Source organism: Girardinichthys multiradiatus, chromosome 4 (assembly GCF_021462225.1).
Source record: "Girardinichthys multiradiatus isolate DD_20200921_A chromosome 4, DD_fGirMul_XY1, whole genome shotgun sequence".
Taxonomy (NCBI): domain Eukaryota; kingdom Metazoa; phylum Chordata; class Actinopteri; order Cyprinodontiformes; family Goodeidae; genus Girardinichthys; species Girardinichthys multiradiatus.
In genome coordinates, this window is record NC_061797.1 from 43,901,912 (window position 1) to 43,929,622 (window position 27,711).

General features: G+C 39.2%; 2 protein-coding genes across 2 annotated transcripts in view; one reads left to right on the forward strand and one right to left on the reverse strand.

The window, feature by feature from the left end:
- LOC124867156 (protein kinase C-binding protein NELL1-like) overlaps positions 1-27,711 on the forward strand; it is a 339,275-nt gene that overhangs the window by 179,461 nt on the left and 132,103 nt on the right. The gene's annotated exons all lie outside the window — the stretch shown is intronic.
- Positions 12,762-20,655, reverse strand: LOC124867155 (piggyBac transposable element-derived protein 4-like). Its single transcript, XM_047363440.1, has 2 exons — positions 20,452-20,655; positions 12,762-15,081 (listed from the first exon to the last, which is right to left on the reverse strand). The coding sequence occupies exons 1-2, from the start codon at positions 20,571-20,573 to the stop codon at positions 13,065-13,067; spliced, it is 2,139 nt and encodes a 712-aa protein (XP_047219396.1). The 5' UTR covers positions 20,574-20,655; the 3' UTR covers positions 12,762-13,064.

Below are 27,711 nucleotides of genomic sequence, written 5' to 3' on the forward strand. Positions count from 1 at the left end.
TGGTATCAACAAGTCATTTGCGCCCACAGAACTGCCACTCACTGGATATTTTCTCTTTTTCTGACCATTCTCTGTAAACCCTAGAGATGGTAGTGTGTGAAAATCCCAGTGGATCAGCAGTTTCTGAAATACTCAGAACAGCCCATCTGGCACCAACAACCATGCCACGTTCAAAGTCACTTAAATCACCTTTCTTCCCCATTCTGATGCTCGGTTTGATCGTCTTGGCGATGTCTACATGTCTAAATGCATCGAGTTGCTGCCATGTGATTGGTTGATTGGAAATTTGCGTTAATGAGCAGTTGGACAGGTGTACCTAATAAAGTTGCAGGTACATGGCCTTAGGATTTTCTGCCATCTGGGTACCAGCGGTTTGGTTGTGTTGGTGTTCAATCTGAGTATGTAATTCAAACCACTATTTCTTGGCTATACATTAATAAAGTTGCAAAGTGCTGAAATGTGGTTTATTTTAGAAAAAAAAATCATTGGTGTAATTCCATAAATGTTTGTAACCAACATTGACTATAATAAATCAATTGATTGCAAGTTGATTCCCATTTATAAGTCAAAGCATATGTCCCTAACCTTTATCTTTTTTTGGCAAAGCCATAACAATGTTTATCAAATAAGATGCTGTTTGTTCATATGTTTACATTCACAGAAAAAAAGTACTTGTTAGTTTTGAACTATCAGGCAAATGTAAAAAAAAAAAAAAAATTCTTTTTGGAATTTTATCGTGGATTATGGGAAAATTTGTTCATTGCTTGGTTCCTCACTTGATTGATATACTGTATCTGGAAGCTAGTATGACAGGATCCTAATTGGTTGGAATATTGGACCAATTGCATTTATTTCTTCAAATATTGAACTACTGAGTTATAAGGCGCATTCATAATAGCCCTGTTGAATCAGACAATAGCTTGTCTGCTCGAAAAGTCTAGCATATTTTGTGAGGTGTGACCGTGCAATCAAAATCTGGTCCGGATCAAAACAGCGAACTCTGGTCCACTTAAAAACATAGGTCTCAATCCCCTTCAAATGAATGAAATGCAGGAAACAGACTAAAGCACAGGGCATTACAAGTAAACACAATCGAAACAAATGCAGGTGCAGCAAGATATCTGGAAGAAATGGCTCACCGTCAGACATGGAGTGAGAACAACTTAACATACAAAAATGTATCACAGCTGCTGGTATGCACTCACAAGAACAATTAAGTTTTTAATTAAGTTTTTAAGTAATTAAAAGTAATTTCTTAGTAATTAAGTTTTCTTTATTTAGCAGGAAAATGGAAGCCGTGGGATCCAGCCATACAGTAAGGCAGTGATGCACAAAGGTGAAAAAAATGCAACAAATGCGGTATGTGGTGTGCTTAGAAGAGGTGGCAGTTCAGGAGAAGAAAAGGACAAGTTTCCTGGGTATGAAGAACTAGATGCCAGCCTTGGCATTTACAGTGCCAAAACAGGCAAGCCTGGAATATTAGGTGTGAATACGACCTTTTTCCTCTGGTCTGAAAAAGACTTTAATGAGAGCTGCAATCTGATTTTTAACTGTTTGGTACTGTGAATACAAAATAGGAAAATTTGATTTGAAATTAGTGGTTAATTATATAGGTTCAAGTGTTATGGTTTTCGATTAGTGGCAGCTGAGGGCCATAAATGAACAGAGAGTAACCAGTTACACAAATTTCTCCTAAAATGATCGAAACATAAATTCTGCCAGCCAGCAGATGGTTGCGTTGAAAGGTTCGGTGTTAATAAAGAGCAGCTGGTGTTTTCGTCTGACCTTCATTTAATGAATGTCCTGCAGTGAGTAGAGAGTAACTCCCCAATGGCAAGTGTGTAACTCCTCTGATGGATGACATACAACTAGTGAGAAAGCACGCTCTCACAGTGGACGAAGTCATGCTCAAGCACCACGCTTTTATATGCACTTATTTGACAGGCACAGCATCTGATTCTGTTTTATAACATGGCTTGCATGTCTCTATTGAAATGTTTTTGTGTATTTAATGGTTTGCCATACATCCATAAGATCCAGGCCTCTCTCCATAATGATGTAATTACATATTGTTTTTTTTTTGTTTCAGCTAAATGAATAATTGTTTTTTGTAGTTTTGGATTAAGGATCATTCTCTTCACTCTTTGCTGCTGCCCACAGGATTTTACTCACTATCTTCAAATTGAACAATTTTCATTCTAACACAAACTATAAGATCATTTAGTTTTACCTCATAAGAACCTTTCACACTCAACATTGCCAGCATGACTGCATGTATTATAAAAAGTCAATATTAGGATAAATATAAATTGCTAAGCTATCAGAAGGAACATAGCTAACATGCAAAACAAGGATTTTGTGATGAATGAGTGTCAAAGTCTATGAGGAACAAGATGGCTACCTTGTGGGCAGCTGAATGACTTGATAATTGATCTCTTGGTTGTTCACACATTGGCTCGTTTAATGAGTCAGGTAACAGACAGTATCCTTTGCTTGGAGCTGTTGACTTCATTAAGGGCAGTAATGGTGTGTAATGATGTGATAAGGTTTTATCCTGTCAGAGCACAGAAGCAGGGCGTTGACTTCTAGCAACATTAACATAATGATGGCCACAAAGTTTTGTCAGGACATATGTTGCCCACCTGCTCGGGGTCTTTAATCAGGTTTAAAATGTATAATGTGTTCAGACAGCTTAGTTACTTATCTTTCTTTAAAAGAAAATCATGATATTTTGTGGAATATCTTACATTCATTGTGTCATAATTTTTTTTCCAAGATTTGCTGAGGTTTTAATTTGTTCTTTCTCAGTTCTAACCCTGATGTTCTGCGTTATATTCACTTCCTATTTAGTTTGAATTGATCTTACCAGGTGTGGAGCTTTGTTTACTTGCTTTTAAGTGCATTAGGTCTTACTTTCTTGTGTGGACCACGGTGCATGAATGAAAAGGTTCAAAGACTTTGAAACTCAGTAAAAAACACTATTGCTACTCGAAATATCAGAAAAATGTTGTTTCAAATAAGCAAGTTAATACATACAAGTTTATTTTGCTCGGTTTTATAATGTACAAAGCCTCTAGTTACATGAGTCAAAGATGTTCAAAGCTTAGGGTGTTGTTTCATAACCTAAAACTGCTTTAAGATTCTCCACAACTTCATCCATAACCTGTCTGGTGTGTTCCTTAGCTTTCATAATGCTGTTTGTTCACTAATAATCTCTAACAAACCTCTGAGGTCTTCATAGAAGAGCTAGATTCATTCTGAGATTAATTTAGACACAGATTACCAAGATTTACCAAGAAAAGAAACTTCTGTTAGCAAGTGATTTTCCTTGATTTTATGTTGGGGGTATCAGAGAAAAGGAGACAGAATACAAATTCAAACACTTTCAAAACTCAAACGTTTGTTGTTGCAAGATTTTGACAAGTATAGGGTGGGTGAAAACTTTTGCAAAACTGTGTCTTCATCATGTACAGGGGTTGGACAATGAAACTGAAACACCTGGGTTTAAACCACAATAATTTATTAGTATGGTGAAGGGCCTCCTTTTGCGGCCAATACAGCGTCAATTCATCTTGGGAATGACATATACAAGTCCTGCACAGTGGTCAGAGGGATTTTAAGCCATTCTTCATGCAGGATAGTGGCCAGGTCACTACGTGATACTGGTGGAGGAAAACGTTTCCTGACTCGCTCCTCCAAAACACCCCAAAGTGGCTCAATAATATTTAGATCTGGTGACTGTGCAGGCCATGGGAGATGTTCAACTTCACTTTCATGTTCACCAAACCAATCTTTCACCAGTCTTGCTGTGTATATTGGTGCATTGTCATCCTGATACACGGCACCGCCTTCAGGATTGTTGTAATTATGAATCTGAGAATATTATTTAATATTTAATATTAATATTTTATCAAATAATATTTCTGTCTGTTAAGGGTTGTCCTGTGAATACCAGCCCAGTAAGGCGATGGTATTAGGACAAAATAGAAAGGTGTGAGACGAGCTCCGACATTATTGAACAGCATAAACTCTGCACATACATGGAATGAATTCACACAATTTCTTAAAATACAAGAATTTATCAACAAAAATAAGTCAACTCAAAGTCAAACATATTTCAATCAACAAACTCTTTACTATGCTAAAACAATCCAACTAAACTACCAAGCAGAATTAAAGAATAACGAAGACTAATGGGCTATGTACAATATAAACAAGTTGATTAAAGATGATTGGAAATCATGACCAAAAAGAGTGATGCAACATCACCATGCAATGTTTATGTTTGAGAACCAAGGATTATCTTGAAGAATCTGGAAGTGAAGTTAAGTTAGTCTTGGAACTAACTTAGGCAATAATCAGCAAGCGTTTAGACAACCCTTCACAATGCAAGATCAGATAAAATATTATTTTAATAAAATAATGTTTTGAATAATAATCTGCTGAATAAAACCAACCTTCTGGATGACCATTTCTCAACGATGTCTAATTAGCTGCCTTTAGTTATTGAAATAATATTCAAAGAAATATTATTAAGGGAGTATTTTGGAAAAGAGACATCTTTCTGGAGAAATGGGGCTTAATGGTGTTTACTTAGTTATCAAATTTAGTAAATGATGTTTAGGAACTATTATTCACTAGCTTGAAAACCAACAACCTTTCTGTTGAATACTCTTTAGTAGCAAGCACGTGTTCTTACCGGTTAGCAGTTAAGCTAACAAAGAAGTGGATAGCTTAGCACCAGAATCAACACATACCTTTAAAATACCAGGGTTAATAAAAGGGTTAAAATGCATAAGTGCAGACGGTGCGTTATGAGCAATGTTCTGTTTAAAATCACCCTTTAAATAAAGTTTATCTTAACTTTAAAACATACAAAGAACACAAACCAGCACGTGCTGTAGATAGCCTGCTAGCACTAAGATAGCCGAGTTTCACACAAACTTCATAAAATGAAAAACGTTTATATCATTTCATTCTAAATCTGTCTCTGCCCAAAACACCTAACCTCATGAACCATGGTGAGGAACGTTGTCCAAGCTTGAAGAAATGTCCACAGTCAACAAGCGGTTAGCTTTCAGCTAACCTCTCGCGGGTTGAAGGTGCGTTCGCTCTGTGAACAAAAGGGTTAGCTCCGGAGCTGTAGCTGGGTGGCTCGTTCTGTCCGCTGCGGTCTCTGCTGTCTTCATTCCAGGCTGGGAGACCGCGTCTTTGCAGGGGCTTCTCTCGAACACCGTTTGCGTCTGCAGGGGCTCGGAGAGACAGTCAAGCAATGCTTGTACCTTAATTACCCCCGTTCATGAATGAAAATACCGGATACACAGACAGAATTTCATCCGTACTTATCTTTGCATATGATCGATGATTGTATGGCTTCCTTGGATCCAGTTGAAGAGTTTATGTCTTTTTGCCAGCAAAAGACATCAGCGCGCTGGGCAGCCGTGGTTTTATGTTTTTTGGATACAATCCGGGTTAGCACCCGAACATCCCTTTCAGACAGCTTACTCTTGCATCCACAGTTAATCCTGTTGGATGTGGTTCGTCCTTCTTGGTGGTATGCTGACATTACCCTGGATACCGTGGCTCTTGATACATCACAAAGACTTGCTGTCTTGGTCACAGATGTGTTAAAAGTCTGTTAAAAGTCCGGCATGTTAATCAGAAATCCAGTATGGTAAATATTGTTTTGAGGTTAAATTTGCTAATTAAAATATATATGAAGGAGTCCTATCGGCTGTGGTTTGTGGGACTCCTGAGGCAGCTGACGGGTATCGTGGGGCCAAGCGTGCCGCGCGGCCCGGGCGGTGGCAGAGGCAAAAACTCGGACCTGGGAGGAGTTCGGTGAGGCCATGGAGAAAGACTACCGGTTGGCCCCGAAGCCATTCTGGCAAACCGTCTGGCACCTCATGAAGGGTAAGCAGTGCTTCGCCAACACTGTTTACAGTGGGGGTGGGGAGCTGCTGACCTCGACTGGGAACATTATCGGGCGGTGGAAGGAGTACTTCGAGGATCTCCTCCATCCTGCCATCACGCATTCCCTGGTGGAAACAGATGCTGGGGACTCGGGGTTAGACTCTTTCATCACCCAGGCTGAAGTCACCAAGGTGGTTAAAAAGCTCTGTGGTGGCAGGGTTTCGGGGTTGGATGAGATCCGCCCTGAGTACCTCAAGTCTTTGGATGTTGTGGGGCTGTCATGGTTGACACGCCTCTTCAACATTGCTTGGCGGACGGGGACAGTGCCTTTGGATTGGCAGACTGGGGTGGTGGTCCCCCCACATAAGAAGGGTGACCGGAGGGTGTGTTCCAACTACAGGGGGATCACACTCCTCAGCCTCCCTGGTAAGGCCTACACCAGGGTATTGGAGAGGAGAGTCCGGCCGATAGTCAAACCCCGGCTTCAGGAGGAGCAGTGTGGTTTTCGTCCCGGCCGTGGGACACTGGACCAGCTCTATACCCTCTACAGGGTACTCGAGGGTTCATGGGAGTTTGCCCAACCGGTCCACATGTGTTTTGTGGACCTGGAGAAAGCGATTTACTGGTCGGTCTACGTTCCTACGGTCTACGTTCCTACACTCACCTGTGGCCATGAACTTTGGGTCATGACCGAAAGAACGAGATCCCGGATACAAGCGGCTGAAATGAGCTTCCTCCGTAGGGTGGCCGGGCACACCCATAGAGATAGGGTGAGGAGCTCGGCCATCCGGGAGGGGCTCGGAGTAGAGCCGCTGCTCTTCCACATCGAGAGGAGCCAGTTGAGGTGGCTCGGGCATCTATACCGGATGCCTCCTGGACGCCTTCCTCGGGAGGTGTTCCAGGCACATCCCACCGGGAGGAGGCCCAGGGGACGACCCAGGACATGCTGCAGGGACTATGTCCTCTCGGCTGGCCTGGGAATGCCTTGGGCTCCCCCTGGAGGAGGTGTCTGGGGAGAGGGACGTCTGGGCGTCTCTGCTGAGTAGGCTGCCCCCGCGACCCGGTCCCGGATAAAGCGGAAGATGACGAGTACGAGTACAAGCTTGTGACTAACAGATGGTTACAGTCTCTTATCTGCAGACACAGGATATATAATCACAGAAGGATACTCAACCCCATACGAGTGGCGTTTCTGTCTGCAAAGTCTCTTTAAATGTAGATATCAGGTTGTAAATCACAGCCATAATACTGCTGTAGTGGCCACCTGGCAGTGAATGCATGTGTTGTTCAGACTGAAGCTGTGAATCAGTTCAAAAGTCAAGATTCTCTGTTAGCCCAGCTTCCACATTTTTCCATGTTTTTTGATTTAAAGAGAACACGCTCATATCCTTTTTGTGTACAAAAAGGTGCTAAAAAATGTGCAAAAAAAATTCAGTTTCTAAACAGTAATTTGGTTTACAACCAGTTAATCTTTGCATTTATAGTATTCTAAACCAGCCTGGGGTTTAATTATGCAAAGTTGTGGTTTGATTAATAATGCCACATTTCTTGAAACCTACATTTAACCTTGCTGTAGATTCTAACAAAATAACATTTGCATTAGGCAATTTTACAATGGTAACATGTTTCTTTGGCAATGAACCAGAAAGACCTCTGCCCTTTCTGGTTAGCTTCATATAACAGTCAGATGGTAAAGAAAGAAGACACTTCTGTCTTTTCTTAATTTTTATTTTTACTTTTTAATAACAACATGAGAAAAGTCAATATAAGGTATAAAGCAGGACTACTAATATCATAAATGCTGAATCTGAAAAAAATCCAAGTTTCAATGAAATAGTTTATAGAAATATGCACAAATAAAAAAGTTGTTTCCAATAAAGCAAACATATAAAAATAACAGCTATAAGGGCAGAGAAAAGTTAACTCATGCAAAATAAAGAATGCACTTAATCTTTTTAAATGTATAAACAGTGTCAGAAGGAGAACCTAAAACACAGTTCAAGCATGTTCTATCATGCTACCAACAGAAATCTGGGGGTGAGGGCAATTTCACCCCTTTGATATACAGTACAGACCAAACGTTTGGACACACCTTCTCATTCAAAGAGTTTTCTTTATTTTCGTGACTATGAATATTGTAGATTCACACTGAAGGCATCAAAACTACAAATTAACACACGTGGAATTATATACTGAACAAAAAAGTGTGAAACAACTGAAAATATGTCTTATATTCTAGGTTCTTCAAAGTAGCCACCTTTTGCTTTGATTACTGCTCCGCACACTCTTGGCATTCTGTTGATGAGCTTCAAGAGGTAGTCACCTGAAATGGTTTTCACTTCACGTGTGCCCTGTCAGGTTTAATAAGTGGGATTTCAAGCCTTATAAATGGGGTAGGGACCATCAGTTGTGTTGTGCAGGAGGTATATACAGTACACAGCTGATAGTCCTTCTGAATAGACTGGTAGAATTTGTATTATGGCAAGAAAAAAGCAGCTAAGTAAAGAAAACGAGTGGGCATGATTACTTTAAGAAATGGTCAGTCCGAACAATTGTGAAAACTTTGAAAGTGTCCCCAAGTGCAGTCGCAAAACCATCAAGCGCTACAAAGAAACTGGCTCACATGAGGACCACCCCAGGAAAGGAAGATCAAGAGTCACCTCTGCTGCGGACGATAAGTTCATCCGAGTCACCAGCCTCAGAAATCGCAGGTTAACACCAGCTCAGATTAGAGAACAGGTCAATGCCACACAGAGTTCTAGCAGCAGACACATCTCTAGAACAACTGTTAAGAGGAGACTGTGTGAATCAGGTCTTCATGGTAAAATAGCTGCTAGGAAACCACTGCTGAGGACAGGCAACAAGCAGAAGAGACTTGTTTGGGCCAAATAACACAAGGAATGGACAATAGAGCAGTGGAAATCTGTGCTTTGGTCTGATGAGTCCAAGTTTTGATCTTTGGTTCCAACCACCGTGTCTTTGTGCGGCGCAGAAGAGGTGAACGGATGGACTCTACATGCCTGGTTCCCACCGTGAAGCATGGAGGAGGAGGTGTGATGTTGTGGGGGTGCTTTGCTGGTGACACTGTTGGGGATTTATTCAAAATTGAAGGCATACTGAACCAGCATGGCTACCAGAGCATCTTGCAGCGGCATGCTATTCCATCCGGTTTGCGTTTAGTTGGACCATCATTTATTTTTCAACAGGACAATGACCCCAAACACACCTCCAGGCTGTGTAAGGGCTATTTGACCAAGAAGGAGAGTGATGGGGTGCTGCGCCAGATGACCTGACATCCACAGTCACCGGAGCTGAACCCAATCGAGATGGTTTGGGGCGAGCTGGACCGCAGAGTGAAGGCAAAAGGGCCAACAAGTGCTAAGCATCTCTGGGAACTCCTTCAAGACTTTTCAGTTGTTTCACACGTTTTTGTTCAGTATATAATTCCACATGTGTTAATTCATAGTTTTGATGCCTTCAGTGTGAAGCTACAATATTCATAGTCATGAAAATAAAGAAAACCCTTTGAATGAGAAGGTGTGTCCAAACATTTGGTCTGTACTGTACTTTGGCAGGTTTGGTTGTTTTGTACCCGACTTTTCCGCGTAGAAAACTGTTCCATCTATTTTGAGATGTTTGGTTCCAATCATGTATCAATTTGTACCTGCCAGGGGAATGTTGCATACCCATCTTCACAGCCAACATTATAAAGTCATTTTCTAGAATCTACTCATAGTATACTATATGTAAATGTATATGACTCCATTAAATAAAATGAACCAGTAACAGGTGGCTTACAGTTTTTCTGGTTTGATCAGGGGTCATATGTTATAAGAGTCAACTGAACCAAATTTGGTTTGGACCCAAAATAAAGGAAATGACCATTTATCTCCACAATTAATGAAAATAACAACAAAACAATTACCAATTGGGTATGTTTTAAGTGCTGGGGTACAAAATGGATGTAGGAAGGGACAAAATGATAATATAATGGTGCGAAATGATGTCTCACAGAATGTTTCTAAAGCATTTCTACCAATGTGTCAAAATCATCTTAGCAACTTTCGAGTGAAGCTGCGCTATTATTTATCCAGCACAAAACATTTAATACTATTTATGCATAAACATGTAAAGCAACTTTACTACTTCTGCAAATTCAGTCAGATTAGATACAAACACACACATAAGAACAGTGTAAATAAAGACATTGAAAGTTCAAGTTAGTCCTGAGATCAAGTTTGGTTCATACAGTACAAACATGTTTCAAAATGTTTTTCTTCACATTGAGATTATTTTAAAACAAATCGTTTCAAATTCTGTTAGTTATTTCAATGAGAAAATTATTTTCTTTTAATACTGTATTTTGTAAGCAAAGAGAATTCCTTCAAAATACACAACTAAACCACACTTGGAAGGTCCGTTAAGGATTTATTTGCATCCTTATTATGTAAAAGGTTTTTCTTTCCCTACTTCTTTAACAAAAACAACAGCAAGTTGAAGCACTGTAGTACAACTAGTGACACAGAAGCTAAATTGATCATGTCAACCAAAGTCCACCACACCCAATGAACTGCACAAGCATAAGCTTAATAATTAACTAATCGGCAATTGTATGCTGAAGTTAATTGGTTACCATTTTGTGTTCCATATGAGAATCAGTGAATAAAATAACATTCACTGATTCATTCACTAATGAAATAACCAAATAACCATAGAACCTTTTTGGGCATATTAGCTTTTTAGTATTATTATTTGATTTTATTTGTATTATGAGACAGAAAACCACATTGAAAATAAAAATCTCATGTACAAGGACATGACTTTTCACATTTTTGCAAGCTCACAGGCTTAAGGTTCAGGTTACTGGAACTCTTTCCATTAAGGTATTATTCAGTCATTGCTGTTCTGTCTGCAGCTGGTAAAGAACCCTGTAGACTCCTAACTAGCACCAGAGAGAAATGTATTATTCCTGTTTGGATCTCCAGTCCAGGGGATCTTGGGGTTTTTGTTTCATATAGAACAATTGAATTTTTTTAATGTAACAGCTTATATCTAAAACTCTTTGTCCTCACTGTTTTGTATTTTTTAAACAGACAATCATGGATCTAGGGACTTTGGTGTAACGGTACCACAAAACTTTGCACCAAGCTTTAAACACCCCATATTTGTGAGACTTTTTAAAGACATTTCAAAACATTTCTTCTCTTTGATTTTATTTGTATTTCATAATTCTATTGTTCTAACCATTTTTATAGTTTATTTTCTTTAACTCATTTCTTTTTACCATATATAGTCTGATCTATTTATGCACTTTTACTCTTTGTTTGTGTATTTTTTTTTTTTTTTTTTTTTTCCTGTACTTTGCTATACACTACTGGAACAACTTACCTGAAAGTAGATTTGAAATCAGGTCACAATGTGTATTCTAGACAGATACTCCAGAAAATCTAAGTCAATGCACTGCTTCAGAGGTAGTACTTCAATTGACAATTGAAGTGACAATTATAAAAGAAAGTCCCTGACATATATTTTAATGTTTTATGTAGCTGTGTCATTTAGTCATTTTTAAAGTGAAACCTTTTTTTTTGGCTGTTACTGTTACTTAACAAAATCCTCTTTAGAAGGATATACAGAACACATACATTTTCAGGGCTAGTATTAAGGCTACAAATGCATCAAAAAGGTATCTATTGTAAACCCTGGTTCCTCTGATGCTCTGGTTGGACTCATTACACAGATCCTTTTTTTTTTTTTTACATTACACAGATCCTTACTGGAACTAAGGCAAAGTTGTAAAAAGAATTTTAAAAATGTTTTACATACTAGAAATTGAATAAAAATTCAATAAAAAGTGTGTAGGTACATCTTTCAAGTCAGCATTATCAAAATTTAATGTTTGAAGAGAGATATCTATACAGTACAGTGTTGAGGTACTGTGGCTTAAAAGTACCTTATGTGGGTTTCAAGTTGTTGTTAGGAACTACAGCAGATCGCAACGTTAGCATGCCAGAGTCCATCTGTACACAATTAATAATACCTGATAAAGTAGCTGTATACGTAACCCCTGAGGTAAACACATTTAGTAAGATGTTAACAAGTAAAGGACCATTATTACACAAACTTTGTGATACAAAATGGACGACCAAAGCGCCAAAAAGGCCAGTAGTGTTATACTGTGAATATTAAAAGCATTCCTTATCCAAAGCTGTGTGGGATTTCCACTTGAAGTTTAAATTCACATTTGTGAGCAGTAGTGAAGTAATTTCAGGTTTCATGGAAAACTTATCAAAATCAAGATCTAGCACTAATGATATGCACAACCATTCTTATAAAGTTGAGCCTTAGTTTGGATGTGAGCTAACCTATAACAGAAATGTGTTAATATTACAGTTTTCAGTATAAGACAGCATAGCTTGTAATAACACATAATAACAGAATAAGATTTGTATCATTTAATCTCACATCCTCTCCTGAAGAGCAAGTGGTTTTTGTCTGATAGAAATACCTGGATACCTGGATAATTTTCTTTATTTGGCTCTTCTTTCAGATTTTAGGCTACTTGAAATATTAACACTATGTATCAATACTGAAGAGTTTAAAGATTAAACTTTATCATCGCAAAATGTGTAAAGGAGGCTATTTACTTGGGGCAGCTGTGGCTCAGATGGTAGGAGTTTGTCCTGTAATCAGCAGGTTGCCGGTTTGAATCCCTGCTCTGTCCGTCTCAGTAGTTGTGTCCTTGGGCAAGACACTTTACCTGACTTGCGACCCTCTGGTGGTCAGAGGGCTTGGTGGCACCGTTTTATGGCAGCCTCACTTCTGTCAGTTTGCCCCAGGGCAGCTGTGGCTACATTGTAGCTCACCACTGTGAATGTGTGCATTAATGGGTGAATGACTGATTGTAGTGTAAAGCGCTTTGGGTCTAAGAACGTAATAAAGCGCTATACAAGTTCAGGCCATTTACCTATTCTTTATCTTTTATCTATATTGCAAATTGCTAGGAGACAATCTAAATAATCCTTCAAGTATGACCATAAAAGAATACTAGGAGATAACAGTCAGTTAGTTTTTTTCAAAAAAGAGAAAAAGTGACTTCATTACAGGTAAACCAATGCTAAAGATGTAAATGTTAGTAGGCTTCGTCCATTCCACTAGACACAGATGTTATTGCTTCTATGCCATTCACTATAGCAGTTTCTTAGAGTTGTGAAACAAAGTGTCTTGTGACAAGTGCTGCAGTAGACTGGTGATTTTCTTTTGCAGACCACACATGACCTCCTTCCAGCAGTGGCCCGATTTCTGGAGGCCACATTGGTCATTTGTCTAAAAAAGTAAGCAGGCAGGTGCCCTAAACCTGGGACATCAGGTTCTGGATCAGCTGCTTCACCAGTGGAAACATTCTGGTTGACCTGAGAGCAGGAAGAAGCTGAAGCAAGCTCCACATTAGAAGGGGAGGAAGGTGGCACTGTGGTCAATGCACCAGGCTTGACGTTCAGTGGAGGCACAGGGGGAATTCTTAACGTAACAACAGACATAAGATTTTGTGGGCCTGACCTGCGTGGAGTAGAACCTATCTGAGCCAGGGACAAAATTAGCTTTTCTCTGAAGATTTTCTGTGTATCTGTAGACCGATTTTGCAGTTTGCACATTTCTTTGTGAAGGATAAAGGCATTTACTGTTGCTATATCAACAAAGTGATAAAACAGAGTTTTGTACCATCTCTGTGTTTTATGAAGGACATTGTAGTAGCCAATAAGTGCATCAGACAAGTCAACACCTCCCATGTGCTTGTTGTAATCTTTGATACAGCCTGGAATGGGCACATGCTTTACTGTCCACTGTCCCTGTTCGTTTTTCACTTTTCGCTTTGCCACATCATGGCTGTAAGCTTTGTGCATGGTGGAGCACATCGTTACCTCTCGGGTGTCAAACCACTTCACAAACAATAGATCTCCTTTTCTGATCCACCTAATGGTTCCTCTGGATGTTTTTTCTGGCATGTTGTTCATTTTTGCCTTGGGATAACCTGCTACATTGGAACGAATAGTGCCACAGGCCCAGATTTTCTTTTTAAGAAGGTCAAGGAATAGAGTTGGACTAGTGTAAAAGTTATCGACATAGAGCTTGTAGCCTTGGCCAAGAAAAGGAATGTTTAGTAGTCTCATCACAGCATCATAGCTTATCCCCTTCCCTGTGGGTTCCCCATCTTTCCCCACATAGACAAAAAAGTTTAGGGTGTAGCCACATATTGAGTCTGCTAAAACATAGAGCTTAAATCCCCATTTTGTTGGCTTATTTCTGCTGTACTGCTTAAATCCGAACCTTGCTTTGCTCGCCACCATTCGTTCATCTATGGAGATATGCTGGTATGGGTGAAAGTAAGTGTGACAGGCCTCCAAAATCTGCTCATACAGTGGCTTTATCTTAAAGAGTCTATCATAACCCAGTGTTCCCTTCTTTTGGTCATTGGCTGCTTCCTTAGCAGGATCATTCATATGCAGGCTACGGGATATGGCTAGGAAACGTCTGCAAGGCATGACAGAAGCAGGAAATGGCAGACTGAATAGCGTAGATCCTCTCCAGAATTCTTTTAGAGTTTTTAGTGGTACTATGCCCATGTAGAGGACAAGGCTGATGTAAGAGTACATGTCTTCTACTGTAACTGGCACCCAGCTTTCCCTCTGGCCTTGGCATTTCTTCTCCCCATATGTATTAGTGTTTTTTACCAGTGTAGCAATTACCGTAGTAGTGAAGAAAAGCTGGAACAGCTCAAGCGGTGTGTAACTCGCTGTTCTGTTCAGCTGAGGACCTGCATCCCTCTGTGGTCGAAACCGTGGCTGAGGAGGTTCAGGATCTTCCTCATCAATATTTCGCCAACGGTCTTCAGTATCCTCTTCATCTTTGTCTGACTCTTCATCTAGCCTTTGCCGTTTGCTGCGTTGAGTGTTCCTGCCTGGACTGAAGAGTCTCTTGCAAGAATTTCTGGAGGATGATCCTTTTTTGGGTGTAGTTGCATTGTTGGCCTTTTTACAAGTGTGGCCCTCCTCCGGTATCTTGGATGCAGAATTCAGTGGTGATAACAGTGGAGCGGCATATACAGAACGGCATTTCCTCCTCGAAGTTCTTCTCTTTGCAGGGCTGCAATTCCACTCATCAGTGAAGACTTTCCTGTGTGTGAAGTAGACAGATGAGGGTTAATGATATGGCTGGTAATTTTTGTTTGAACAAAGTTGGAACGTAGTCAGACAGTTTAGAATTATGCTCTGTCCCACCAATATGAAAAATAGAGAACAGATTTCATCTTTCAAATCTTTATTTGCATTCAGTATTTTTGCCAAGATCCCTGGCAGTGTTGTAGGCATGGACCAGTTACCAGTACACGATGAACCAAGATTTTAAATTTTTGGAATCAATAAAAAGTAAAAGAATTAATTTTTTCTTCCATTTTTACTCTTCTAATATTTCCTATACATATGTGAAAAACTCATACTTTTCCAGGGTAAAGTTATAGAGTTCTCGGTCCTTTTTTAGACCCTTTTTAAAACTATAACCAAGGATAGATGAATGGACAATGTTTTTTTTTTTCCACAATCCAGACCTAGAAAGAAACTATTTTAAATTCTACACTTTTCTGGACATTTCAAGACTGTGTACAAACCCTGTTTGCAGTTGGACATTTTTAATATTATTTTTTTTTGTGTAAATAACCATGACACCAAGAAACTATTGTATTTTTACTTTAGCTTATCAGACCATGAGAATAGCATACCAGCCCACGCGTATTATGCTGTTCTTAATTTCAACATCTTCTTCAATGTGGTCCCTTGGACTGGATCTAGCAGTGTGTGTCATAAAAATGCAACAAACATTCTTTGTCAAGTTTTCCATTAAAACTAAAGTGGCCACATTGAATGAAGCAGACTTAAATGGATGTGACATTTGATGTCCTTCATTTTTCTTGGAAAACGTTGGTAAGCCTACAGTTGACAAATGGGTTTAATTATGTACAGTGCCTTGCCAAAGATTTCATTACTATTTATTATTATTATTATTATTAGTTATTAAATAATTTTATGTGATGGTTCTCACCTATGGCATGAACTTTGGGTCATGACCGAAAGAACGAGATCCCGGACACAAGCGGCTGAAATGAGTTTCCTGCGTAGGGTGGCCGGCCACTCCTTTAGAGATAGGGTGAGGAGCTAGGCCATCCGGGAGGGGCTCGGAGTAGAGCCGCTGCTCCTCCACATCGAGAGGAGCCAGTTGAGGTGGCTCGGGCATCTATACCGGATGCCTCCTGGACGCCTTCCTCGGGAGGTGTTCCAGGAGGAGGCCCAGGACAAGCTGGAGAGGCTATGTCTCTCGGCTGGACTGGGAACGCCTTGGGCTCACCATGGAAGAGCTGGAGGAGGTGTCTGGGGAGAGGGATGTCTGGGTGTCTCTGCTGAGTCTGCTGCCCCCGCGACCCAGTCCCGGATAAGCAGAAGACGACGAGTACAAGTTCTGAACAAAATAGTCTAAGTTGGTGAAGAAAAAAAGAAAAAAACTGTAAGTTGTCATGTGCACATGTATCCACCCCCTTCGCTATGAAGCCCCTGAAAACACGCTTGTGCAACCAACTGACCTAAAAAGTCCCATAATTAGTGATATAAAGTCACCTGTGTGCAGTTTAAGTGTCACATGATCTGTCAATATAAACACCTTTTCTGAAAGGCCTCAGAGGCTGCAGCATCGCTAAGCAGGAGGCATCACACCATGAAGACCAAGGAGCTGTCCAGACAAGTCAGGGACAAAGTTGTTAGGAAGTACAAGGCAGTGTGGGGCTATAAAATAATATCCAAATCTTTGAAGTTCCACCGCAGCCCATCAAATCCATCATCTTCAAATGTAAAGCACATGGTACCACAACAAACCTGCCATCCACCTAAACTCACAAACCAGGCTAGGAGGGCAATAATAAGGAGAACACAGAGACCATCGATAACCCTGAAAGATACTGGAGTATCTGTCCATTGGACCACAATAAGCTGTGCACTCCATAGAGCATGGCTTTTTGGAAGTGTGGCCAGAGAAAAACCATTACTTAGTGCTAAAAATTATTTTAATAATTATAATTCTGCATTGCCAAAATGCTCATTGGGTGACTCCCTAGATGTACGGAGGAATGTGACCTGGTCAGATGAGACTTAAATTAAACTTTTTGGCAACCAAGGAAAACTATGTCTGGCGCAAGCCCAATGCATCCCATTAACCCCAAGAACACCATACCCACAGTAAAACATGGTGGTGGCAGCATCATGCTGTAGGGATATTTTTGAGCAGCAGGGACTGGGTGAGGCAACAAAACATGGAAAATGCCAAGTGAGTGACTTTTGACAGTTCACAGACCTGTTCTTATGAAGCAGTTCACTCTGTAATGAGCAGCTGATATGAAGTTGAAGTAGAAGACATGTCTCCCTGAGGCCCAATGATATGAGTGAGATTCATTGTCTCTCTGTTAAATAAAGCTCAAGGTTGTTGTTTTTTGTGCTCCAACAGCTGTATAGAATAGCTGACTGAATTAATAATATGTTTCAGGGAAAGTTTCAAAAAGCTAATCTTCAGGGAAGAATCTAATTATGAGGCAGCAGAAGTACAGGTATTTCAAGTCCATAATGCTGTGAATATTGTAAAGAAGTCTCATAAATTATACAACCGGGCTGCATGGTGGGGTTTCTGTTAACACCTCAGCAATGCACCAAGAATGTCCTGAGTTCACATTCTGGCCAGGGCTTTTCTGTGTGGAGTTTGAATGTTTTCCCCTCTACTTTCTTCAAAATTTAAAAACTTACATATTATGTGAACTGACCACTCTAACTTTAAAGAATAACACAAGTGTATCAACCAGATTTAATTAGAAACATAGCTGGGTATTTGTCAGGTATCTGCTTAGGTAGAGCCTACAATCAGCTGCTTAACAAACATAATGTCCTTAGCTTGCCAGCTATGCTATTAAATCAGGTTTACATTAAAAAAAGAGGGATTAGTGAGCCTCCTTTGGTTTCCACATCATGGCTTTCCATATATTTTCCATACTGCCCATTTAATTTTTGACATACAATTTTAAAGGTTTTATAACTATATTTTCTTTCTTGGTTACCTTGATGGTGAAACTAAATAAAACTAGGATAGTTATATAATAAGGTCCTTGTATATTAGTTCAGGTAGTATCAGTCTTCTCTGTTTAAGGTTAAATGAAGACTGAGCACTGCATAAATTGTGTTTGTTTTTGTGGTGTCTAATTTTGTTGTTTTGTGAATAGTGTATAATGACAGATGGTAAATGACAGGTAAAAAAAAGACTAAAAGCTTAATTAAGCATCCAATAAAGAAGATTATTTAAAGAAAGTAAAAAGACATTTGTATCTGCTTACAGTCCTTGACCAGACCATTCCACTCTCTTACTTTTGTAAACTGTAAGAGTTTATGAACAGTACTCTGGTGAGTATTCAATCTGCAGCATAAAGTGAAGCCACATCCCCATCAGTTGCAGCCTGACTCACTCCTGCATGTAAGAACACAGCAGTGATGTGGCCTCAAAAACTGACAAAGGAATGTGTTGTGTGAAGTTCCTAACAGTACTTGTTTTACTATGTGCAGAAAATAAGTACTTCCAAGAGCAAGTAAATGAATGGACAAGTACAGGACAAAGGAGGAATTCACAGGCTTAAAAATCTGAAAACAGCTAATCAACTTTTATTCAGAATAAACATGTCATATCTGCCATATTAAGAAACTGGTTTAAAAAACATAGTAATGTTCATGTAATAAATCAAGCAAAGATCTGACATAGGACCGATGCATCCTCTTTCAGTTGATCATCTTTTATATGCAATGTTTTAGCCAGTAGTTTTTTTAAGTAGTGACCTTTCCAGTGCTAAAATACTGTTGTGTTTATTGAACTGTGTTGTGTTGGAAATTTTACAGATTGAACTAAAATGCTAAATTATGCATACTAAAACATAACTGTTTTCCACATCATTACTGTTTTCAAAATCAATACTAAAGTACTGATGTGGAAATGAACATAAAATCCATAAAAGAGCCTTCAATATAAAAAAAAAAAACCTAGACGATCTTTGGAAAGCTTAAACAAACATTGCTTGAGACCATGTTAAACGTTTACTGGTCTTTAGTATTGTATAAGAACAATGCGTATCTCTAAAAAGAGGCAAAGAGTGAAACCAACAGTCAGAACCAATAAAGTATTTGGAATGCATTTTGGACTAATGCAGCACACATGGATTTCTCTTTCTACGCAATATTGCCAGTCAGTTAGGCATATGCAGTTTTTGGTTATTTAATTTAGCTGATGGGCCAAGAACAGCACAACTTGTCAACTAGTTTTACATTTACTTCATTACTGCATTTTACTCAGTATTAATCAGGACATATGCCAGTATATGTTTTATTTGTTAATAATAAATCCTCTCTTATCACTATTAAGGGAATTTGCATGGGCTAATCCTAAAAGACGTCACTTTTTTCAATCTCCATAGATAATCTCCATAAATAATCAACAAACTAAAGATAACAAGGTTTACATGCAAATTTAGGCTTTCACCTCAGAATAAAAAAAAAATTTAAAACAAAATTTGTGTCATTACTCTACCTTACATCCAGAACTGATAAGAACCTGGTCTTTTTTTTTTTAATCAAAGTCCAAAAATTCTGTTCACAGGCCATCTTATACACACATAACATTTTCACCTTTTAAAATGTTGTACATGCTGAGATCGCATACTGTTGTTTCACCCAGTCTCACATTATCATCTCTTCCGTGATAATAGCCTACATACTGGCCTAATCTGATCAATATGGTAATCCGTGGGCATGCAGCTAATGGAATAGCATTCATTTTGAGATCTTATTTATGAATTTCTTGAATTACCAGATTAAAAACACGACGAAGCTAAGTTGTTGGATGTAGTATTTGCATACTACTGTTTTATAGGCACACATTTTTACCCTTAATTTCATCAAGGTCAAACTAAGTCATTCAAAGAAACGTTATTTGTTACACGTCTTGTTAAATAATTCACTTGGTGCACCTATGCGGAAAAGTTGAGGGTAGACCCCGTCTACAAAGAGGAACTAAACCGTCTACATCGATGCGGGGCCTCTATGAATTTTTCCTGCAGAATGACCTGCACTGATAAGCGCAGGACAAAGAGGGCTGCAGGTTCCCGTAATGAGTCCGCGCCAGCTACACACGGTTCGGGAGAGAAGCACAACGAAATACCTAAATCTCGGAACCGCTTTGCCCAACTTTGGCCCTTTTGCTGGACGGCTGAGTTCCCTCCCCCCCTGTTGGAAAAAAACCCAAAACAAAGCAATGGCATTCCCTCAGCGGTTTATTGTAGTGCCACATGTCAAACCAGCTGGACAACACTTTAGGATTTTTAATTCTATTTATTTGTTTTTTTATGCTTTTATATATATATATTTTTTTTTTTTTGCAAAACCGCCCTTAGTGTGTTCTTTATGGGAATAAACTCACTTTTCTGATCCAGAGCCCAAACCCCTGGGAACGTAGTCCTCGTCCAGGCTGCAGTGGCTGCTCTCGCTGGCCCCATCAGACTGGAGCGGCTCTAGTTCACCCTCAGACTCTGAAAGTCGCATTTCTAGGATCTGACCACGTGAAGCTGTTGTCCCTTTAAGAAAGTCTCACAGATGTGAAACTTGCGCTTTCGGGTTTGCGGCCTATCAGTAGTAGATGCACGCCCTGCGCTACGATAAAAGTGAATCCGTTTGCATTACTCTGGGGGCCGCCTTATCATTACCGTATATGGTCATAGTCACTTCCGTGTGCTGTTTCCGCCAACTTTCAGTTTTAAGAATAAAGTATTGCTAAGGAGATCAATTTAATAAATCATAGTTTTTTTGGTTCCAGGTACTGCAGTGAGTTGTTTTTTTCTGAATATTGGAAAAAACAATGTATGAAGTAAAAATTGACACTGAAATATTTAGTCTGGAGCGCAGAAAAATCAGCTTTTAGTGGCGGTTTAATAACAGACCTCAATGAGATTTATTTGTGATGTTTTTGTTTATTTTTGTTATTTTAATTTCGTTATAACTATTATTATTATGAGAAAGAGGGTCACATCTAGTGTCCCATCTTTTATGTGAATTGTGTTTCTTTTTATATATTTTGCACACCTGCATTATTGATAGAATTTCTAATAATAATAATAATACCAATAAAGAATATATTTTCTTTACAGCTGATTGAAATCCAAGCCTGATAAACATGTGCACAAATGTATGCCTCATATGTATGCAGTAAAATTAGCAGTCAAAGGCTAACAAATCTGTGTGGTTGATTTTCATTATCATATGGTGGGCAATACAATGTGGGTCTCTGATTTTTGTGCTAGAGTTTTTGCTAAGGCAGTCAGTCTATCAGCTGAGAAGGGTAGACATCTTCCAATAACGTGCATGTAATCATTTGTTATTTGCTTTGTCTGCCCAAGTGGCTTCTAAGTGGCCTAACCTCACCTTTCTCATTAAAAGTAAGACACAGTAGAGGCTCCAGTGAAGAGGCTGAATAATCAATCGCTGATTTTAAAGCTGAAATCCTACACACAATGTTGTAAAATAGATTTTAAAAAGTTGTGCAGTCGTTTTGATTGCATATAACCAAATATATAGTTTTAAACTGTTCTTTCAGTGCTCAACAAAATGTACAAGCAGTAAATACTTGTAATAGCTGCTCTGTTTTTCTGTTTACAGCTGGAGTCATGAACAGGTTATGAATTATTCAGTCTGTCACATCTGTGGGTTTAAAATCTGAAAAGTTTAAAGGCCCCATTTCACTCACATTTCTGCCTTATGAGGGTTTGTTTTTCATTCCACCACGTCCCAAGACACTGTACGTATTCTTCATTACTTATTTATTTCAGATGGGTGAAAATTCTGCCTTGCACATGTTTGCAGGAAGTTGGAGATAAGACTATGCACAGACATTAATCAGAACTTGTAGGCTGACAGGTTGTATGCCAGGGTTGCAAACTTTGGAGAATGAAACCAACATAGTTCTTCTCACATGTTAACAAGAACAGATAGGCATTCTTGCTTTGATGCATCTGCACATTTTAAGACCTGTGCCAAGAAAAAATACTAAAAAAGAAGCCAGAGTTTGCAATGAGTATATTAGTCCACAGCAGAAACTATGGGGCTTAAAACAGCAAAGCCTCCAAACTTATGAAATGACTCCAAAGTATGTTGCCCTTATGCATGCAGCATTACATTTTTAACAGCTACATAAAGAAATTGCTGCAGGTTAGGATGGTAATTGAATATATATGAAGGTTTAAAGTGCTTTTCGGGCAGCGCAACTCACAATTCATTATGTTTTTGTAAATATAGATGCACCTACAGAAACATTCAGAAGAAGATACCCAACGGGTTTTTGTCTGTTCTTTTAGTCAAGGATTTATTTCCTGGTTCCTGCAGTTAGCTGAAGTTCCATCATTTTTACAACTGTCCCAAACAATTGACAAAGGTGCTGAACAATAATTCCTTATCCAGAGAAGGCGGTTTAAAAAGCAAGTGAGGCCTCTGAAGGAGGAATTTGATGGATGTTTCCTGTGAGCTTTTCTATTGTTTTGACAGGATGTGTGTTTGAGGGAGACGGGGATGATTCAATTTCACAAGCTCTAAACCTGGTTAAATGTAGCTGGTTTCTGCTTTGACATTAAAAGAACTTTGATAAGTCAGAGACACAACAATGTGCATCTAAATGTTTCCTGGACAGGACATATGATCTTAGTAATAGATTCCATGCATGGATTCTATTACTAAGCACAGATACACAACCAACCCCCATCCCTACAAACAGACTCACTCACAGACATAAGCACCCCACCCCCCAGCCCCGCCACTCAGACCATAACCAACCCAGACTTCACTTTGCCATAATATATATATATATTATGGGAATATATGTATACATATATATATATATATATATATATATATATATATATATATGTGTGTGTGTGTGTGTGTGTATATATATATTATAGTATGTATTACACTTCATCTATCGTATCTGTATTTTAAGAGAGAACCTTCTTAAATGCCTTGTTATGTTTTTTTGTTTTTTTGTAATCCTACTGTGGTGTATGGTAGCCCAGCATCAAGCACCCTCAATTTCGTTGTACTCCCCAATATAATGACAATAGACTATTCTATTCTATTCTATTCTATTCTATTCTATTCTATTCTATTCTATTCATACCACACTGAACTGTAATAGCCTTTCATTTTTATTTTATTACTTATTATTGTTTCAGTTTTATTTTTATTTAATCTTTTCATCATTATTATTCTTTAGTTTATTGGTTTTATTATTATTCCTTTCCACTTTTGCTTAGTAGTTTAGTCTTATTTTACCATCCTAGTAAAGGAGTTTCTTGACTGAAGTGTTTTGTAAATGAATTATTTTGTTTGGAGAGATGTTTGTGTTTACTGTATAGCCCTCCCTGGGCTGTCACTTTACCTTGGTGAGGGTTGGAGGGTTGGACTCCGCCAAGGTTGCCCTATGTCACCGATTCTGTCCATAACTTTTATGGACAGAATTCCTAGGTGCAGCCAATATGTTGAGGGGATCAGTTTTGGTGGCCTTACGATTGCGTCTCTGCTTTTTGCAAATTATGTAGTCCTATTGGCTTTGTCAGCTCGTGATCTACAGCTCTCAGTGGAGCAGTTCGCAGCCGGGATGAGAATCAGTGCCTCCAAGTCCGAGGCCATGGACTTGAAAAGGGTAGAGTGCCTTCTCCGGGTTGGGGGGAGGTCCTGCCTCATGTGGAGGAGTTCAATTATCTTGGGGTCTTGTTCACGAATGAGGGAAAAATGGAGCGGGAGATTGATAGACGGATTGGTGCTGCCTCAGCAGTGATGTGGGTGCTGTACTGGTCTGTCATAGTGAAGAGAGAACTGAGTTAAAAAGCGAAGCTCTCGATTTACCGGTCAATCTACGTTTCTACCCTCATCTATGGTTATGACCTTTGGGTCATGGCCAAAAGAACGCGATCACGGATAGAAGTGGCCAAAATGAGTTTCCTCCTCGGGGTGTCTGGGCTCTACCCTAGGAGATAGGGTGAGAAGCTCGGTCATCCGGAGGGACTCAGAGTAGAGCTGCTGCTTCTCCATGTCGAGAAGAGCCAGTTGAGGTGGCTCAGGCATATGGTTAGGATGCCTCCTGGACGCTTCCCTGGTGAGATGTTCTGGGCACGTCCCACCGGGAGGAGGCCCAGAGGAAGACCCAGGACTCGCTGGAGGGACTATGTTTCTCGGCTGGCCTGGGGACGCTTTGGGATTCCCCCGGACAAACTGGCCCAAGTGGCTGGGGTGAGGGAAGTCTGGGTCTCTCTGCTTAAGCTGCTGCCCTCGTGACCCGACCCTGGATAAGTGGAAGACAATGGATGGATGGATGTATGGATGTATAAGTGTGCAGTACTCGCTGTTTGAGAATGCTAGTGCACAAATTCACTTTTCTTCTATTGTTCTATAATACAACACCTAACCAGGCAGGTACTCATAAAACAATAACTAACAGAGCTTGAGAGCTGTTTGGCTATTAATTCTTGATAATCATTTGGGGCCCTGACTTGTTAATTCAATTAAAAATCACTAACTATATTGAGAAGTGCCCTCTGTGCTTATTGTTGCAAACAAATAGGTCAACAAAAAGCTACTGTTTTTTGGTTTTATATGTGCCTACATGTGTTTTGCTTCGCTTAAATCAAAAACACAATCTTAACTTAATCCTAAATGTGTTACTGTGATTGAACATAATCTAACATTAACCACAGGTCAGCTGTAATAGATTTTGTGGGTGATAAGACAAGGTCAGAATAAAATCATATGGGTTATCTTGGAAGTTTGTTGAACTAGAAAAGAAAGAGAGAGACAGGGAATGTATGTTGAGTTATAGTGCTGACCTTCAGGTAGACACGAAGCAGTGATAAATGCAAAGAAAAATGAAAGGAAAAAGGAGAAAACTGACAGAGAACAGTTTCAGCCTCCTTTTGAACTGTGTTAATCAACCAAAGAACAACAATGTGTGTTCATGTTTTATATTTTCCCCCAGATGAAATAGATATTTAGAATGCAGGGCAAATTGCATTACGTTGGATGCCTTTTCTTCTCTTTTCTAGTGTTTTGTGTAAACACAGGTCAAGCTTAATTTTATGAATTTGCTTTCATAGCACAGTGAGCACATCAAGCCACACTTCCTTTGTGATCCTTGGTTAACAACTGAATGTGAGATACATGGTGTGAAGGGTTGAGAGAACAATAAACAGACAAAACAGTTGAAGCATGCCATTTTTTACAGCACTTATATAATGCAGGAGAAAACAACTCCTCTCATGGAGCACCAGGCTGTTATTAATTGACATTTCCATAAAAATTAAAAGTGAATAAACGATTCAGTGCTGCATCTTCTCTAGCTGCTGTGCTCTCTTGGTTTTCAAGGACTTTTGTTTTTCTGTTTGTTGCTTTAGTATTCACTCATCTGTACTTATCTGTTTTTAGAATACTCCTCAAATACAGTTACTCTACTTATATTTCATTTCATACACTTCATTTCAGCCCATTCTGCCCACACACACTATTGAGGCTGTGCCTCTGATCTGTATCAAGTGCATGATATGTGATTAGTAAGCAGATATGAGCCATTTGCCAGGCTCAAGGTAGTTTTTAGCTTCAAACCCTACTATTGATTTGGTTTAAAACACTTTTATTAGGATGCCACAGACAGTGTCAGAGTGAAAGAAATTTAGAACCTAGAACAGCCCTGGCCCTCCGTGACCTGGTACTGCATTCTGCTTGTCAGCTGGCAGAAAGAAGGCTGCTGAACTTTTCCCTCCCTTACAATAATTACAACCCAGCTGTTTCAAAATAATTATTTCAGTCAGGAAAACATAGAAAGTTGTGTTGTGAAACCATGAATCTAATTAGGGTAACACTGTTTTAGAACTGAGGTCGGAAGCTACAAGCACTATTAAGCAGTGGAGTGCGGACTCTACCCGAGCAGACAGACTCACGGGCCACCTAACACCAGCTTTCTATACTATAAGGCTACATAGTGGGTGTTACTCTATAGTGCAGAATGACAAAAGGCATAATGTGTTGAACCATATCAACTTAAAAACTACATGTACATTTAGCAGGTGTTCATCACATTTGTTTAAGTTTTTCAATTAAAATCAAAATAAGAAATGTTACGCTTTAAATGAACTCAGTCAGATCACATTAAATATTTTAGTTCAAAATTTTTATTTAAACGGCAAAACATTAGTAAATATATTTCAGGTTATCATGCAGACCAACTAAACCTATATTTGGGCATTACCGCTGCAGAAGAACATTCAAACCTTCATTGTTTTTTTCTTTCAGCCTGATGAACCTAAGTGGATACAAGTTCTTCTCCAAAATATTTAGTTGAGAGTGACATTAGTTGTGTTTATTAATTGCTTTCCACTGGTAATTGGTTGTAATGTTTAAGTTTTCTCAGAAATCATTTATTCTGTTTTATTTTGATAGTGTTTTACCTCCTCTGCTTCAGTTGTTTTATTTCCTGTTTCAGGGTCAGATCTGTTTGTAATAAACCTACCAAGAGATTCAAATCTACCTCCCTCAGTGTATATATGCAGTTAAGCCCAAATTTATGCATCGTCCCCAAATTTAGATTGAAAGTGTTTGTTTTATTTTACCAATACATTTCATCTGACTAGAAGTTACATTAATGTTGATTCTGATACAGAATCGGTGGAGGGAGCTAAAGATTAGGGTGATTCTTTTTTTTTTTTTTTTTTTTTCAAAATTTTTACCCCTTTTACATTGTTTTATATCCTTTGAGAAAGGCCTGTCTCATTTCCAATAGGGAACAAACTGAACGCAAACAATTGTAAATATAAATCTGGCAGGGTCTTGAATAATTTGGAGGTTAACTGAAGCTCCTGTGCAAAGATCCTTTGCAATCTTTAATGATGTGCAGTGTTAGTTCTTTAATATGTTTTTTTGTTAAATGTCTGTTCCTCTGTATGGATTTAATTGGATTGCATTGAGCAATTGACTTGCAGCATTCCCTCCTCCTGGATGACCAGGTAGCAACAGTGGACAGCTGCCTGCATTATCTTGCTGACTTTGCAGCAAACCCTCATACTGTGTATGTAAGAGTTTTTTTTGTTTTTTTTTTACCTTGGCCTGCATTTGGGTGTTTTATCTCCTAGTTAATGATAACATATCAATCAAACCAGGTTTTTGAAATTGGCCAGGTTCACAGAAGCTGTTTTTATTTTTTATTTTGTGGTGCTAGTGGGCTTTATTCATTAGCAGGTTGACAGAAGGAAGGGCAAGACATATAGTAAATGGCAAGACATATGCATGGAGGTCAGGGGTGAAAGTGAGCCGGTACGGTCCAGGATACCACTAAAGGATTCTGCGCTGGTGCGCAGTACCGGGAAGAGGGAAGAACGGCTGCCTGCTATGTAGCCGTCATCCAGAACGAGTTACGGCTGCAAAATCTACCAGCACACAAAGAATATCAGATCCGCTACCAATAGGCAGTCTACAATACGACTTAATCTGTTTATAAATATAGCTTTTTTCCCCTCATTCCAAACTGTTTCTGAACTGTTCTGCTATGCTGGAGCCTCAATACTCTTGCTTTGCTTCTCTCCCCTCGGAGTTCGGGGTTTTTGTGAATGGCCAGCCTTTAAAACGAGCACCGATACGTTTAATGTCTGTC

Bases quoted from the DNA above. Each gene is read 5' to 3' on its own strand.
- LOC124867155 (XM_047363440.1), bottom strand. From the start codon at position 20,573: ATGCGACTTTCAGAGTCTGAGGGTGAACTAGAGCCGCTCCAGTCTGAT. The intron at 15,082-20,451 runs GTGAGTTTATTC...CTTCACACACAG, and splicing joins TTGGGCTCTGGATCAGAAAA to GAAAGTCTTCACTGATGAGT.